Below are 16,850 nucleotides of genomic sequence, written 5' to 3'. Positions count from 1 at the left end.
AATAAAAGCAAGAAGATGGGTTCAGTAAGGGACGACTACCTCTTGTGCCACATGTGCCTTCCAGAGTTCAATAGCAGCCACTGTGTAAATGTGCAAATGTCTTCACTTTCATCTGTGTGGCTGGTGACTGAGGTTTTTAAAAAGAGTGTGAGGAGGTGAGAGGCAGGTAGCATAGCGGCTCAGGGTGATGTTTGGAAAACGCACATTAACAGTGGGAGTGGAGTGCGAGGAGGCTTGACAATGATAGGGTTGCAAGAGGGTATGTGCATCCTGAATGCAGACGCAATAGCTGGAGAAGTGAGCCTCCAGCTTTCTGTTACATTCTACAACCCACACCATGGCCTGCAACATGAGCTGAGTCCACGGCCAGATCAGCCATGATCTTGTTGAATGGCGGAGCAGGCTCAAGGGGCTAGATGGCCTACTCCTGTTCCTAATTCTTATGTTCTTATGTTCTTATTGAGAAGGGGCAGCTCCATCAAAGACTTCACAATGTGTGAGACATTGATTTTGCAAGCATGGCAGGCCTACATAAATGTGAAGGGTACTCACCCTGACGACCCTCGTGAGATCGTTGAACTTCTTGTGGCACTGTGTGCCAGTTTTGGCCACCATGTCTGCCGGTGACATCTCTTGTGCAATCTCCCTCCAGATTCTTTTAAATATACTGGGCAACGGCCTCCCTCCCCCAACCAGATGGAGTGCAGACCACCTTCTTTCAATGGCCTGCACTAAGGCCTCAGCAGCCACTGGAGAGAATCATCTGGCACGCTGCCTGCCCTCTTGCTGCGCCATCTCTTCCGCTGTGTCTGAAGTAGGCTGGGCCATCTGCGCATGTGAGCAGGAGACCGCCACAGCCAGGAAAATTGAAAGACCTCTGCGCATGCGCGAAATGTCAAACTTTTTTAATGTAGCAATTTTTGGCTGGGGCGCAGAAACTTCCTTGTATAATGCCTGATTTTGCGCCCCGATCATGGAACCTCATTTTTTTGGCAAAATTTGTAGACGAGGGCACAGAGTTTTTCTAGGTGGTATCAGGACCGCCCCAAAATCACAAAAGCTGAAAATCCAGCCCTAGATAGTGTCACAATATTATCTTGATATTGTCGCAATGTTATTGTTATTGTGATATTGTCACAATGTTATCAAGATATTCTCACAATGTTATTGAGATATTGACACAATATAATCTCAATATTGTCACAATGTAATCGAGATATTGTTGCAATGTTAATCGAGATGTTGATACTATATAATCTCGATATTGTCACAATATTGTCTAGATATTGTCACAATTATCGAGACATTGTCACAATGTAATCTTGATACTGTCGCAATGTTATCGAGATTTTGTCAGTTTTATCAAGATGTCACTGTAATTTAGATAGTGTACAATGTAATCTAGATTCTGTTAGAATATATTCTGGATATAATCTCAATATTTTACAATGTTATTTAGATATTGTCGCAATGTTATTTAGATATTGTCACAATGTTGTCGAGATATCATCACAATGTTATCTAAATATTGTCACAATATAATCGAGATATTGTCACAATGTTAGCGTGATATTGTCAGTGTTATCGAGATATTGTCACTGTAATTTAGATAATGTATAATGTGATCTAGATACTGTTAGAATGTATTCTAGATATTTTACAATGTGATCCTGATATTGTCACGATGTAATCTAGATACTGTTAGAATATAATCTAGATATTGTCACAATGTTATCTAGATACTGTTGGAATGTATTCTTGATACTTTACAGTGTAATCTAGATAGTGTACAATGTAATCTAGATAGTATTACAGTGTAATCTAGATAGTGTACAATGTAATCTAGATAGTGTTACTGTAATCTAGTTTGTGTTACAGTATAATCTAGATAATGTTGCAGGATCATCTAGAAAGTGTACAATGTAATCCAGATACTATTGGAATGTATTCTAAATAGTGTTAGTAAGTAATTTAAATAAAAGCTTAAAATGCTGGAAATTCACAGCAGGTCAGTCAATGTCTGTAGGGAAGAGACAGGCTAACCTGCTAGATGTAGAATGCTAACCTGTCTTGCCTCTTTGCAGATGCACACTGATCTATTGAGTATTACCACATTTTCCATGTTTACCTCAGATTTGCTATTTCTTTATTTCAGTTTTTTAGTCTAGTTAGATTTGGGATAGAATCAAAAGGAAATAGATAAAATTATTGCGATTATCAAAATGTCCAATTAGAGTGTCCTGTACAAAGATGCAAAGTGTTTAAGGATTGCCTGAAAGAATAACTCTTCTGAGCCCTCAGTAATAGGATTACTTTGTGAAAATGAAGATGGGGCCAGGAGTTAACATCAAATGGGTGAAATATATTCATGCTTAAATGCTTTTTCAAATATCCCAATTGATGTGTACTGTTGGGGGAAAACCCCAAGATAGAAATAAATCTAGTCCGAGACTACGTTAGAGAGTTGAAAACACACACAGTTTATTAATACAAGGTACCAGGGGAGTTGTATGTAGGTCCATCAACCAGGCAACAACTCAATTTGGCTTTACAAAAAATGAGTATTTAAAGTCATAAACCGCAAAGGTCACATGTCACTGCTTCTACATCTGGCATTTCAAAAAGTATCTACACAAAGAGTTTTTTTTTCATCTTTGGCCGGCTTACTTCCTTATCTTCGACCAGCGTCTGGTGTGATTGGTTTCTTTCTTGCTCAACATCTTGTGACCTTTTCACAATTGCTTATCTCATTCTGTCATCTAGTACATTTTCTAAAGCACAGCAATTTCGCACTAATGCTATTAACCCTTCAATCCCTCATTTGGCCGAAATTTTTCATGTACATAATTCTAGGCTAACGTATACCCGGTCTTCATGCAGAATTTGGTGATGTGATGTGCCGGTTCCTGAACCCTGGGGTCTCCATATCCGGGGTCCAGGTTCCCATCTCCTGTCGCACCTCATTCTGCTGCTAGTAAAAGCTCATCATATAGGTGTTTTGGGCGTGTGTACGCCACCTTCTGAGACACCGCTAGGTTCTCGTAGTTTCAGGGCGGTTGGGTTACAGGTCTGCTCGATAGTAAAGGTGACAGTGCTTTGCTTATACAACATTTAAGTAACATACATAGGCAATACAGCATTATTACCACCACCACAAAGGTAACCAGACCTTGGATTAGTGACGTTCCCATAGATCCTAACCACCCTGAGAACCAGTTCCACAACGTGGAGGCTGGTGGTTGCTTAAGCTTTTTAATCTCTTCTTGGATATGCTCTGCCAGATTGGTAATTTCTTCCGAGCTATCCGGGATGTATGTACAACATTCGGCCCCGATGAGGGCACAGGTTCTTCCTTTTTCTGCCCACACATAGTCAAGGGCCATCCAATTTTGCAGAGCTACTGTGCGGAGGACTACCATCTCTGCATTAACCTTAACTAGGGCTTCAGCTGTATCGTTGGCCACCTGTTCCAGGACGGAAGCCATGTTAATGGATTCCCTTGCCAATTTACCCGCTCCATACCAGGGAAACGCAATGGCCCAGAATCTTTCAGTCTCGGTGATGGCTCGCCTGGCTCTCTGGTGGAGGTCCTTCAGAGAATCCAGGTGATACATGTCGGGGTACGATATAAGCCAGATAAAAAGAACCTCGGGCAACCAGGGGTAGGCCCTGTGACCGCACACAAAATGAGCCCCGTTGTAGGGCGTATACTTATTTATCGCTGGGGAGGTCCCATTGGACCGAAAAGTCACCGTTTCCATTTAATGACGGGAGTGTCACCCTACCCCCTTCGGCAGGTAAGTTAAGGCTATATGTGTAGTTACTGTACCCCACAATAGGATCTTCCGGTCGTCCCTGCTTTGTGAGACATAGCCCCCCTCCCTGTACCTTGTTCTCAGGAACGGTGGTAGATAGGAATCGTTATAGGTTGATTGTCTCCACCCACTACACTGTTCTGGATTATACCCATGACTTTTAAGTTTTATTATGGTGCTGCCGTCTGCCTCGATGGCATAAAAGCCAATGTGTGTGGATCCTGTTCTAACTCCAAACATCCAGCTGGCCATCTCATTATCACTAAATGGGATTGATTGTAGAGGAATTCCTTCCTCCAAGTGTGTGGGGACATGGGCACAGACCCAACAGCTGGCAACATTGGCTTTCTTGGCATAGGTGCATGACATGTGCAAAAAGGTGTTCACATACAACTCTCTCTTGGTCCGTGGGGGTACTCTGGCCTGAGTCCTCCCTTACGGCTACATATTACAATTACACAAAAAAGCAAACTGCACATAATATCGCGTAACACATTCATCTTGGATTGTCTTTATTTCTTCCGGCGTTTTCTGCTGATGTGTCCGCCTTCAGTTTCCTAGAATGTGTATGAAGGCAGGGTTATTTGTTTTGTTCGCTTGTGATGGGGTCGTTGGATTCATATTTTTTGAGCTGAGACCAATGTTTCCATCGGCCAATCTCACCCATATCTATGCACGTACCTCCGCTAATTAGGACTTCAAATGGGCCAGACCAACGGGGAGCAAACCATGTTCGTCCTGGTAGACATTTTACCATTACCTTTGCGCCTATTTGCCGGACCTTCCCCTGGTCCTCCAATTCCTTCTGTTCATCCTTGCCTGCTTGCCATTCCCTCACTTCCTCAATTCCTTAAGTTGCTTACTCAGTTCCAAGACGTACTTTCTAATCCGATCCCTCAGGGGTCCTACGTCGGATCCCCCGGTTCTGATTCCTTCCGGCAGGCACATCGCCCTGTCTGTCATCAACTCATATGGAGTTAATCCCGTCACTCGGTTAGGAATTGCCCTTTGTCTCATCAAGATTGTGGGTAGTAAATCTGCCCAAGCTTGTCCCGTCTCTTGGATGGCCTTTGCTAGGGCTGTTTTAAGTGTCCTGTTCATACGTTCTACCATCCCAGAGCTTTGCGGGTGGTAGGGGATATGAAACTTCTGTCTAATACCCAACATAGCACACACCTCCTTCATTATTTGTCCGGTACAATGGGTTCCCTGGTTGGAATCGATTTGGATAGGTACGCCCCAACGTGGGATTACTTCCTCTGCCATTGTGATTCATCGAGCCACCGTGATTGCGGTGCAGTTTCGCGTGGCGAACGCTTCTACCCACCGCTTAAACTGATCTATTATTACCAATCAGTATTTCTTGCCCCTTGAGGATGGTAAAGGTCCCGTGAAGTCTATCTGTATACACTCCCATGGCCCCCTTGGTCATGGTTGGTGAGCCATTCTAACCTTAACGGCCTTTCCTGGGTTGTGCTGGGCACACATGACACATTGCTGACAGTACTTAGCTACGTCCCGTCCCATTCCTGGCCACCACCAATCCCCAGTTATGTTTGTTATCATGACGTTCCGTCCGACATGACTGATGCCGTGGTGTAGTTCCATGAGCATTTGTCTAATACAAGCCGGGGCTATCATCTTCCCATCTTTCCTCCATACAAAGTCATCACACTGGCTCCCTCCTTTTGTGCCCCAATCTTTCTTTTCTTCATCACTTACATCGGCATGTAATCTCACAATGTCTATGTCTTCCCTGGTAATGATACGACTTCCTGCACTTCTAAGGATATACTTGCTTCCTGTGCCGCTTTATCCGCTGCTTCATTGCCCTGTTGAGCATTGTTTACTACTTTTTGGTGAGCCTTAACCTTGATCACTGCTGCCTCTGCGGGTTTACTGGCGGCGTCTAATAGTAGTCTGATTCGGCCCTCATGTTTGATAGCCTCCCCACCCGAAGTGACGAACCCTCTCCTTGCCCAGGCAGTCATGTAGTCATGGACTACCCCGAAGGCATAGCAGCTATCCGTATATATATATTTGCCCGCCGGCCTTCGGCCAGTTGGAGGGCTTCAGTCAGGGCAGTGAGTTTAGCTACTTGGGCCGACAGTCCTCCATCTAACCTTCCCTTTTGGACAGTGTTTAGCGCTTCGTCTACCACTGCCCATCCCGTATGCGGGATCCCCTGAATATATTTCCGGGACCCATCCACGTACAGGATCAGCTCGGGGTTTTCAAGGGGAATCTCACTTATGTGTCCCAGTGAGTCCACCCATTCCTGTGATTGGCACTCATGAGGCTCACCCACGGATAAGAGGCCCTCTGCCGGGTTCTCCTCCATGTCTCGTACAATTTTTACGGATCCATCTAAGGGAAGTAATACTGCTTCCCATTTGGCCCGGCGGACGTTGGACACGAAGCGCAATTTCCCGGTGTTGAGCATTTCCACCAAGGTATGCTTGGTATGTAGTATAACCTCCCCTGTCATTACTACTGACCCACTAACCTTCACCGCCCATGTTGCGCAGTCCAAGGCTGCTACACATCTTGACAGACCTCCTGCTACGGGCGACTGTTGGGTTGAGTAGTAAGCTACTGGGCGGGCTCGGTCTCCATGCATTTGAGTAACTACTGCTCCGTAAAACCCGCCTTCGTTTTCACAATGAATGTGAAATGGTGCATTCATATTTGGCAGTCCTAGGCCTGGTGCCGTCATCAGGGCTTCCTTTATCTGACCGTATGCTGTTTCTTGTTCCGGGCCCCCCTCCACACTTTCTAGAGCTGGTTTTCCTCCCTTAACTAGTCTCTGTATGGGTTCCCCGATTGCCGCGAAGTTGGCTATAAAGTTCCTGCAGTAGTTAAAGAGTTCTAATAATTTACACACTCCTTGGACCATTTTCGGTCGGGGCATAATGCGAATTGCTTCCTTTCTGTCGTGGGGCATTGTTTTTGTCCCCTGTGACAGTTGGTGGCCCAAGTACTGTACCTCCTTCAATCCGATCTGAGCTTTCTTGGGGTTTACCTTAAATCCCGCTTTCTTTAAGGCTTCTAGGGTTTTTATTAGAGCCCCATATGTCCTCTCTTGTCCTCTGAGGCAATCAACAGATCGTCCACATATTGGAGAATGGTACTTCGGTAGGAGGCTAAATCTATGGTCTCCAAGACTCGACTCATAGTTCGGTGAAATATGGCTGGACTGTTGTGAAAACCCTGGGGCACTCGTGTCCAAGTGTACTGCCTATCCCCAACAGTGAATGCAAATTATTCTTGGGATTCCTGGGCTAATGGTATGAACCAAAATCCATCAACTATATCTAAGACCGTGAATATTTTATGTTCTGGTTTCAGTCCATTAAATATGGTCGCTGGGCTTGCTATGATGGGGTGCTGGCGGGGAGTTACTTAATTTCACGCCATATACTCTATGGTCAATCGGTATGATCCATCTGGTTTCTTTATGGGCCAGATTGGCGAGTTCGTAGTGCTTTCGGCTTCCCAAAGGACACCGATCCACAAGAGGTCCTGCACTATTTGTTTTACTGCCTCTCGGGCTTCAGGTTTAATGGGGTATTGCTTATGAGGAGTGTGTTCGGGCCCAGGAATGACCACTGGCTTGTTCTTTACCAGCCCACAATCCTGCTTCGATTGAGCTCACACTTCCCTCATTTGTTCGCATAATGGGCCGTAGTCTCCTGCTGTATCCCAATCTCGGGTGAGAAGTTGCACCTTTGCGTGATTGTGCAAATTAGTCTGTTCCCCACACGTCGTGATTTTGCGTCCTCCCTTATTTCTCCAAACTATTCTCTTATTCTGTGGGTCTATTATTGCCCCTAACTATTCCAGGAGGTCGATCCCCAATATGGTTCCTTCTGCATTTGGGCATACAATAAAATTGTGCCGGGATCAGAATACCGGCTATCTCCAATAGAATTACTTCACTCTCGTGGGCTTTGGTGGCAAATCCTCCCACGCCAGTTATATGGACTACATGTTTAGTTGTGGGTAAGGGAATATCTGTCATAGATACCGATGCTCCGGTATCCACTAACATATCACACTGCCGGCCCCCTAACAGCGCTGTTATGTGAATACGCAGATCCTCACCCTTCCTCACGGGGGCCGCTGGCCTTCAGTCTCTTCCTAAGTCCCTCAGCGCTGTGATTAGCTGCTGTCGGTTCATCTCCTCTACTCTAAGTCCTGACTGACTATTTCTTTTCTCCTTGGGCGCCCAACATTTATCAGTGGCACGTCACTTTTTCCCTCAATTGTCACATCGGACGGTTGGTCTTTTGGGGCCCCTACAGTCGGTGGCAAAATGACACGTCTTGCCACAGTTGTAGCATTCCCCTCAACCCGCACTCCTACTACTCTTAGCCGCGGCCACTTCTTGTTTTATTCCCCCAGAGTTAACGTGGCAGCTTGGTCATAGTTGTTCACGACTACCACCCCCATTTTTAAGATCATTTGATGGTCGGCCGAAAGGCTATCCTTAAATATTTTCACGAAGACTGGGTCGTCTCTGTTCGGGGCTGCCTGTCCAGCAGATTCTTGCTGTTGGAAACATAGAAACATAGAAACATAGAAAATAGGTGCAGGAGTAGGCCATTCGGCCCTTCTAGCCTTCACCGCCATTCAATGAGTTCATGGCTGAACATTCAACTTCAGTACCCCATTCCTGCTTTCTCGCCATACCCCTTGATCCCCCTAGTAGTAAGGACCTCATCTAACTCCTTTTTGAATATATTTAGTGAATTGGCCTCAACAACTTTCTGTGGTAGAGAATTCCACAGGTTCACCACTCTCTGGGTGAAGAAGTTTCTCCACATCTCGGTCCTAAATGGCTTACCCCTTATCCTTAGACTGTGACCTCTGGTTCTGGACTTCCCCAACATTGGGAACATTCTTCCTGCATCTAACCTGTCTAACCCCGTCAGAATTTTAAATGTTTCTATGAGGTCCCCTCTCATTCTTCTGAACTCCAGTGAATACAAGCCCAGTTGATCCAGTCTTTCTTGATAGGTCAGTCCCGCCATCCCGGGAATCAGTCTGGTGAACCTTCGCTGCACTCCCTCAATAGCAAGAATGTCCTTCCTCAGGTTAGGAGACCAAAACTGTACACAATACTCCAGGTGTGGCCTCACCAATGCCCTGTACAACTGGAGCAACACCTCCCTGCCCCTGTACTCAAATCCCCTTGCTATGAAGGCCAACATGCCATTTGCTTTCTTAACCGCCTGCTGCACCTGCATGCCAACCTTCAATGACTGATGTACCACGACACCCAGGTCTCTTTGCACCTCCCCTTTTCCTAATCTGTCACCATTCGGATAATAATCTGTCTCTCTGTTTTTACCACCAAACTGGATAACCTCACATTTATCCACATTATACTTCATCTGCCATGCATTTGCCCACTCACCTAACCTATCCAAGTCGCTCTGCAGCCTCACAGCATCCTCCTCGCAGCTCACACTGCCACCCAACTTAGTGTCATCCGCAAATTTGGAGATACTACATTTAATCCCCTCATCTAAATCATTAATGTACAGTGTAAACAGCTGGGGCCCCAGCACAGAACCTTGCGGTACCCCACTAGTCACTGCCTGCAATTCTGAAAAGTACCCATTTACTCCTACTCTTTGCTTCCTGTCTGACAACCAGTTCTCAATCCATGTCAGTACACTACCCCCAATCCCATGTGCTCTAACTTTGCACATCAATCTCTTGTGTGGGACCTTGTCGAACGCCTTCTGAAAGTCCAAATATACCACATCAACTGGTTCTCCCTTATCCACTCTACTGGAAACATCCTCAAAAAATTCCAGAAGATTTGTCAAGCATGATTTCCCTTTCACAAATCCATGCTGACTTGGACCTATCATGTCACCTCTTTCCAAATGCACTGCTATGACTGCTATGAACAATAACCTCTCCCCGTAGTCATTGGCGTTTTCTCCCTTTTTCTGGCGGGTCTGCATTATCAATCCTGAATTTGGAGTGGATGCTCCCATTAAGGCCTGTACAGCCTGGACGAACCCCGTTCTGGCAGCGTCCTGTTGTGCCCTTGTGGCACCCACGCAGGTATCCATGTATCGTCACTGTGAGGGGGTGCTAGCCCTGTCCACCAGTCCTTTGGACACTTAGCCCAAACTATTTGGTGGACATCTTGCTCATGCATATCGTGGGTCTCATACAATTCTTCTAACTTTTGCCAAAATTCTACATTTCTCTTCCGTGGTTGTAGGCTCCCCAAATCCTGATTCACCATTTGCTTTTCTGTGGGGGTGAAAGTGTAGTATTGATATCGGGGGTTCCCTCCCTGTACGCCCTGGGTTACCCTAAGAGGGGCTGCCCTTTCTGTATTTACTGAATTTGACCCTTCTATCTCATCAAAGGGAGGAGCCGAGGCCGCTACTGCTGCAACATAAGTCGGAGGGAGGTCATAATCTGATCCCCCCCCACTTGCTGGTTTGTTCATACTGCTCTCTCCATTTCTTATTCTCGGCTTCTGTTTCCTTACTTTTCTCTATTAATTGTTTGGTTTTACTTTGTAACACACATAATTGATATACTAAAAGTACTCTGGCTTTCTTTGCCTTTTTCTGTTTCTGTTTCTCCCACCAATTTTTTTGCTCCTTGGGGACAGCCGAGGGATCCCACCCGTCTTTAATCATTTTATCTTTTAAACCCTTCTGGTTGTCTGCATAGAAACTACTAAGAGACTCTCCCAGCCCCCATTGAAGGTCTTCCCCCGACACCATTATGTGATCTGACCTTCCCTCGCTTCCTCTGTGAATGAGTCTCTTCACGCGAGCCTACTTCTACTCCGTCACTTATTTATTGCGATGGGATTATCCCTCAACTCTTTCACCAGTTCATGCGTATCACACAGTCACTCACAGCTTTCCGCCGTCACTTTGTCCTCCCGGTGTTCCCTTCGACCTTAATCCTTGGCCACCACTTGGGGCATTTGCCCTCTTAATTCTGGCTCAAGTTAGGTGATTGAGATAGTTTGTGACAATTGAAGTGACGGGACACTCGTTTCTCTTACACACCACTTATCTTACTTATATTCTACTTTATCTTAATTTCTGCTCACTGTGTCTGTTATCAAACCTCTCCGAGCCTCACTTGTTCATTGGGTGTCTGGCAGCCTCACTCCTGCCGGCTCGATGTTCCAATTTCTGGGATGTCGTGAAATCTGACCTTATCCCCGTACGTTCGAGTCTCGGTCAGGAGGGCTTACAGGTACACCTTGCTCGCAGCGCCAAAACTGTTGGGGGGAACCCCCGAGGTAGAAATAAATCTACTCTGAGACTATGTTAGAGAGTTGAAAACACATACAGTTTATTAATACAAGGTACCAGGGGAGTTGTATGTAGGTCCCTCAACCAGGCAACAACTCAATTTGGGTTTACAAAAAATGAGTATTTAAAATCATAAACCGCAACGGTCATATGTCACTGCTTCTACATCTGGCATTTCAAAAAGTGTCTACACAATGAATTTTTTTTCCGTCTTTGGCCGGCTTACTTCCTTATCTTCGGCCAGCATCTGATGTGGTTGGTTTCTTTCTTGCTCGCGTCTTGTGGCCTTTTCGCAATTGCTTATCTCATTCCGTCATATAGTACATTTTCTAAAGCACAGCAATTTCGCACTGACGCTATTAACCCTTCAGTACAAATTACATCATGCAAATTTCGCTCTGGCTTTCATTAAGCAAAGCTCCCTCGTGCTATCTGAACTGTAGGTGCGGTTAGAAGGTCAAGTATTTAAAGGAAAGCACCAAAATTATTGTCTTTTGGAAAACACATTGTTTGTGTTGTGACAGGAAGCATTGGAGAGAGCTAAAGACTTGACGGTCCAGGGAGATCAGTTGATACAGGACAATCACTACGCCGTGGATTCAATACTCCCCAAATGCAATGAGCTGAGAGGTGTCTGTGACAACCTAGTGAACGGAATAAAGACCAAGAAGGAATTGCTTAATCAGTCAATGGAGCTACACACGCGACTGGACCAGGTAAAGTACTGATGAACTACATCGAAAATTAGGAATGGTATACAATCCAAGCATGGGTTTTAAGGGTACATTCTCCAATTGCGTGCTTCAGGCATGGGGCTTCACCCACTGGGAGCACATGTGGCAAATATCCTGAATAAACAGTTTGTACTCATCATACAGGTTACAAATAAAAGGACCCAAATCAAATTGCACATTCCCGACACACCTCAACTTTTAAGCACAGACTGAGACCATTACTCAGTGGGTGAAGGGGGTGATTATGGAGATGGGCACAGTTTAACTTCTGTCCTTGGGCTTCTGTGCGTGCTTCAGTTTTTCAGCCGTTGAAGTCATTGAACTAAACTCTCCATCCCTGTTGACACGGGATAAAGTCATCATTACCAATGATGGTACTGGGGCTTCAGCTGGAATCCAATGATGCCCTTCTAATCTTTTTCGTAAAACGTCATTGACTTGAATTCACAAGAACCAGGTCTGGTCACAGCTAACTTTTTTCGCAGTCATGCATGTAGTTATTACTAAAGATTTTCTAAAGAGGCAGCACATTTTGGTGGTGATGCCATAGCCTTACACAATGACGTCATTGCACACAAACAGTTGTGGTGTTCTTTGCCACTGTGAGCAGCACAGCCCATGTGTGGAACGTTGGGACCCACCGTGATAACTCAATGCAGAAGGCGGGCTCAGTCTCGCCTTTCTCCAGAGGGCCAGGCTGCAATATCAAAGGAGCCATTATCTCAAGATAGTTGAACTCCTGATAGAAGGGAAATAACTGAGGAACAAATAGAGTTAACAAGCAATATTCCAGTTGGTGATCAGAGAACCAGGAACAAGTGGTTGGTGGTTGGTGCAGCCTCACCACTCACAAGTACTACAAGTGAATTCATTCAGCTGACCACAGCAGGGCTAGTGTACCTTCTATAAACCACCCACTCCAGGTTTGTACTTCAAATACACATGTCTACACTACTTTAGTATTTTAGTTATAAGTATACACTGTTTTAATTACTTTAGTCATGTCATTTATTTATTATTCATTAGAAGTGCTGAGAAGATAAAGAAAAGGGTGGACTACTACATGGAAAAGCTAAGTGCCTTTACAGCACTGCTTTGCGCCAAGAGGAGCAGAGTACTTCCTCCCGGCCCCCAAGCTTACCTTCTTCCCTGCCCGCCATCCAAAGACACCCGGCATCGGACCCCTCCCCTGAGATCAGGGATCGGACCCCCACTCCCAACATCGAACACCACTTGGGGATCCAACCTCCGTCTGGGATCGGCGACCCCCAGGGCCCCGCGTCCCCCCACACCCGCTGTAGGCTCCCTACCCTCTCCTGGGCTGTGGTCTCCTTCACCGTGCTCCCTGCCCGACAGGGAGCCATGCTTATTGATCAGGCTGGCTTCTTGGTGGGGAACCTGCTGGGGGAAGAAAAGATGCACGGTGTGGAATTAGCATGTGGGAATACCCGGAATTCCGTGCCTCCTCCACAAAACTTTTCCCCAACGGGCCCCCTTCCCCAACGGGACACCCCCCCCGGCCCGCCATCCCAGCTCACGTAATCGGGCCCATTGTCTTAATTTGTGACAACAGACAGGTCACTGTGGTAAAGTTAAATAAACTTGATTCCCTGCACTCTGATTTTCATCAGCAAGGAACTTGGACTTATTTTAAAATTTCGTTTGCATAAACTTATTGGAAATGTCCTTGGGAGATTGAAGACTCCTCACAATATGGCAATTATTTTATTTAGGCAGCACCTAACTCTTAGGATTTTAGATTTACCTTGTGTTATTTGACTAAATGTTATGCTAGTTTTTTATGGTTAGATCTTTGAAATGTTACCTGCTAAATTTCCTGTATAAATGAATGTGAGATAAATCTCTACAGAACTAGTTGATTTGATGTCTTGCTCTGCCTGTACTGATTGCACTCGTCCCCCCTCTCCCACAGGCCATGCACTGGTGTGAGTCTGGGATTTACTTGCTAGCCTCACAACCAGTTGATAAATGTCAGTCCCAGGATGGGGCGGAGGCGGCCCTGCAGGAGATCGAGAGATACCTGGACACGGCCACAGGCCAGAAGCTGGAGGATCTAAGTAAGATCAACAACGAGTATGGAGCAATTCTTGGAGATGAACTCATGGTAATTATCTGAGGGTGTTGCATGCAAATGAGCATTAGGGCATGTTACAGGGGAGAACTGGTTAAACTGGTTCATTTTTTACACCTGTAAATTATGTTGGTTGCAGTTAACAAAGAGGATTTTGGGTTACTATGGTGGGACTTTTAACAGGTGAGTTTGGGTCATGTGGAATGTTAACATTTTAAATGTTTAGATTTAAAAACAACAACAACTTGCATTGATGTAGCACCTTTAACGTCGTAAAACGTCCCAAGGAGTGTTATAAGACAACCAAAAACATTGACACTGAGCCACAGAAGAAGAAATTAGCACAGATGACCAAAAGCTTGGTCAAAGAGGTAAGTTTTATGGAGCTTTTTAAAGGAGGAAAGAGAGGTAGAGAGATGGAGAGGGTTAGGGAGGGAGTTTCAGAGCTTGAAGCCCAGGCAGCTGAAGGCATGGCCACCGATGGTTGAGCGATTATAATCAGGGATGCTCAAGAGGGCAAAATTTGAGGAGTGCAGACATCTCGGGGCGGGTGGGGGGTGGGGGGGGGGGAGGTTGTGGGGTTGGAGGAGATTACAGAGATAGGGAGGGCGAGGCTATGGAGGAGTTTGTAAACAAGGATGAGAATTTTGAAATCGAGGCATGGCTTAACTGGGAGCCAATGTAGGTCAGCGAGCACAGGGGTGATGGGTGAACAGGACTTGGTGCGAGTTACGATACGGGCTGCTGAGTTTTGGATGATCTCAAGTTTACACAGGGTAAAATGTGGGAGGCCAGCCAGGACTGCATTGGAGTAGTCAAGTCGAGAGGTAACAAAAGCATGGATGAGGGTTTCAGCACCAGATGAGCTGAGGCATGGGCAGAGACGGACAATGTTACGGAGGTGGAAATAGGCGGTTTTAGTTATGCCGTGGATATGTGGCTGGAAGCTCATTTCAGGGTCAAATGTAAGACCTATATTGCAAACAGTCTGGTTCACTGCAGACAGATGAGAGGGATGAAGTCGGTGGCTAGGGAACGCAGTTTGTGGCGGGGACGGCAGACAATTACTTCAGTCTTCCCAATTGGAGAAAATTTCTGCTCATCCAGTATTGGATGTCGGACAAGCAATCTGACAATTTAGAGACCATGGAGGGATCGAGAGCAGTGGTGGCGAGGTAGAACTGACCCCAACCCATCTCTAGCTCCCAGGAGTCAGGTTGGCCATTCAAATATTATAACGAGGCTGCATGCCTCAGATTTAGCCCATCTTCCAGGTTTAACCTGGCCAGCCTGGTTACCCGGCCTCAGGAAGCCCAGCAGCTAAACGGAGATGAGGACTACTTTGTGGAAAAGGTATGTGCCCTTACAGCACTTCTTGTGGGCTAAGAGGTGTGCTTCCTTCCAGTCCAACAAGCCTACCTCCTTACCTCTCTTGACCTGATGCATACGGATCTCTGCTGTGTTCAGAGGAGCTCCATCAGGATTACAGCTGGAATTACCGAGGCATCCATCCCACTCCTCCGACTATACCAAAAGGAAGCTGAAGAATTCAAATCTCCTGAAACAGCTGCAACTTTTTAAAAGATGCACAAATCACAGACAGTACATTAATATCCCTGACCTCAACTGTTAACCCTGAGGAGAGGAGCTATAACTTGTGACTGAATAGCTTTCCTTAGTGCCTGCTAATTTACATCAGTGTGGTACGGAGACCAGGAGGGAGCGGAGATCTGGAGGGAGCGGAGACCAGGAGGGAGCGGAGACCAGGAGGGAGCAGAGACCAGGAGGGAGCGGAGACCTGGAGGGAGCGGAGACCTGGAGGGAGCGGGGACCAGGAGGGAGTGGAGACCAGGAGGGAGCGGGGACCTGGAGGGAGCGGAGACCAGGAGGGAGCGGAGACCAGGAGGGAGCGGAGACCTGGAGGGAGCGGGGACCAGGAGGGAGCAGGGACCAGGAGGGAGCGGAGACCAGGAGGGAGCGGAGACCGGGAGCGGAGACCAGGAGGGAGCGGGAACCAGGAGGGAGCGGGGACCAGGAGGGAGCGGAGACCAGGAGGGAGCGGTGTACAGGAGGGATTAGTGCACAATAAGGAATAGGATACAGGATTAGCGTGCATTGTAAAGGGAGAGACACAGAAATCCTGGCACACTAGACAAGTGAGGCAGGAGAATGGCAAATGGATGTGACCGAGAACAAGGGAGGCAGGATTTTGAGGCAATGGACTTGCGTTCCATTGTAAATGTAATGTCTGCTCATTCATTTTGCAGGCACATGTTCTAAAAATCTTCCAGAAACAAGAGGCAATGGAGGAGATGTTTGAAAAGCGACGAGCAAGCCTCAAGAAGCTGGCTGCAAAGCAAACTCGTCCAGTGCAACCAGTGGCTCCTCGACCTGAAGGTGTTCCAAGATCCCCCATCCCCCCAGTCAGGACAGGTACCATTTGGCCTTTTCACTATAAAACCCTTTCTATCTTTTGGCATGAGACTTTGAGTCAATTAAATATTTGGTAGCACTTGAAAGTACTATAGTTTAACTGGAGCTTACCTCTGGAAGCTGTAGGTTTACACTGTCACTGCATCAATTGTGTGTATGTATTGGCACATGCGACAGAGCCTGGTCTCCAGGCGTCTTGAATTCCCTCGCTACTGGACCAAGACCTTGCTCCATCAAGCCTGTGTGGTGGCTGGTGTGCAACGGCCACCCCACATTAAAAGAATTCACGCACAGGCATCTTCCACCATTTAAAATGAGTTCATCAGTCACCTGAGTACTCATTTTTAGTGTGGAAGCAAGTCATCCTCAACCCGAGGGACTGCGTATGATGATGATGTGTCTGCAGCTCAGGGGGTGCTGAACTGCCTTGCATTTAGTTGGACCGAAAACGAGAAAGGTCCAGCAAATG

At 46.4% G+C, this 16,850-nt stretch overlaps 1 protein-coding gene across 2 annotated transcripts in view; it reads left to right on the top strand.

Moving 5' to 3' along the window:
- The window catches only part of mcf2la (mcf.2 cell line derived transforming sequence-like a), a 673,365-nt gene that overhangs the window by 182,724 nt on the left and 473,791 nt on the right, over nucleotides 1–16,850 (top strand). For both annotated transcript variants that reach the window (XM_070894133.1, XM_070894134.1), the window contains exons 11-13: nucleotides 11,647–11,838; nucleotides 13,790–13,981; nucleotides 16,216–16,381. In XM_070894133.1, the coding sequence (XP_070750234.1) occupies nucleotides 11,647–11,838; nucleotides 13,790–13,981; nucleotides 16,216–16,381 (550 nt within the window). The remainder of the gene's footprint in view (nucleotides 1–11,646; nucleotides 11,839–13,789; nucleotides 13,982–16,215; nucleotides 16,382–16,850) is intronic.

This window comes from Pristiophorus japonicus, chromosome 11 (assembly GCF_044704955.1).
Source record: "Pristiophorus japonicus isolate sPriJap1 chromosome 11, sPriJap1.hap1, whole genome shotgun sequence".
Lineage (NCBI taxonomy): Eukaryota > Metazoa > Chordata > Chondrichthyes > Pristiophoridae > Pristiophorus > Pristiophorus japonicus.
This window is presented reverse-complemented; position numbering and strand designations above follow the sequence as displayed.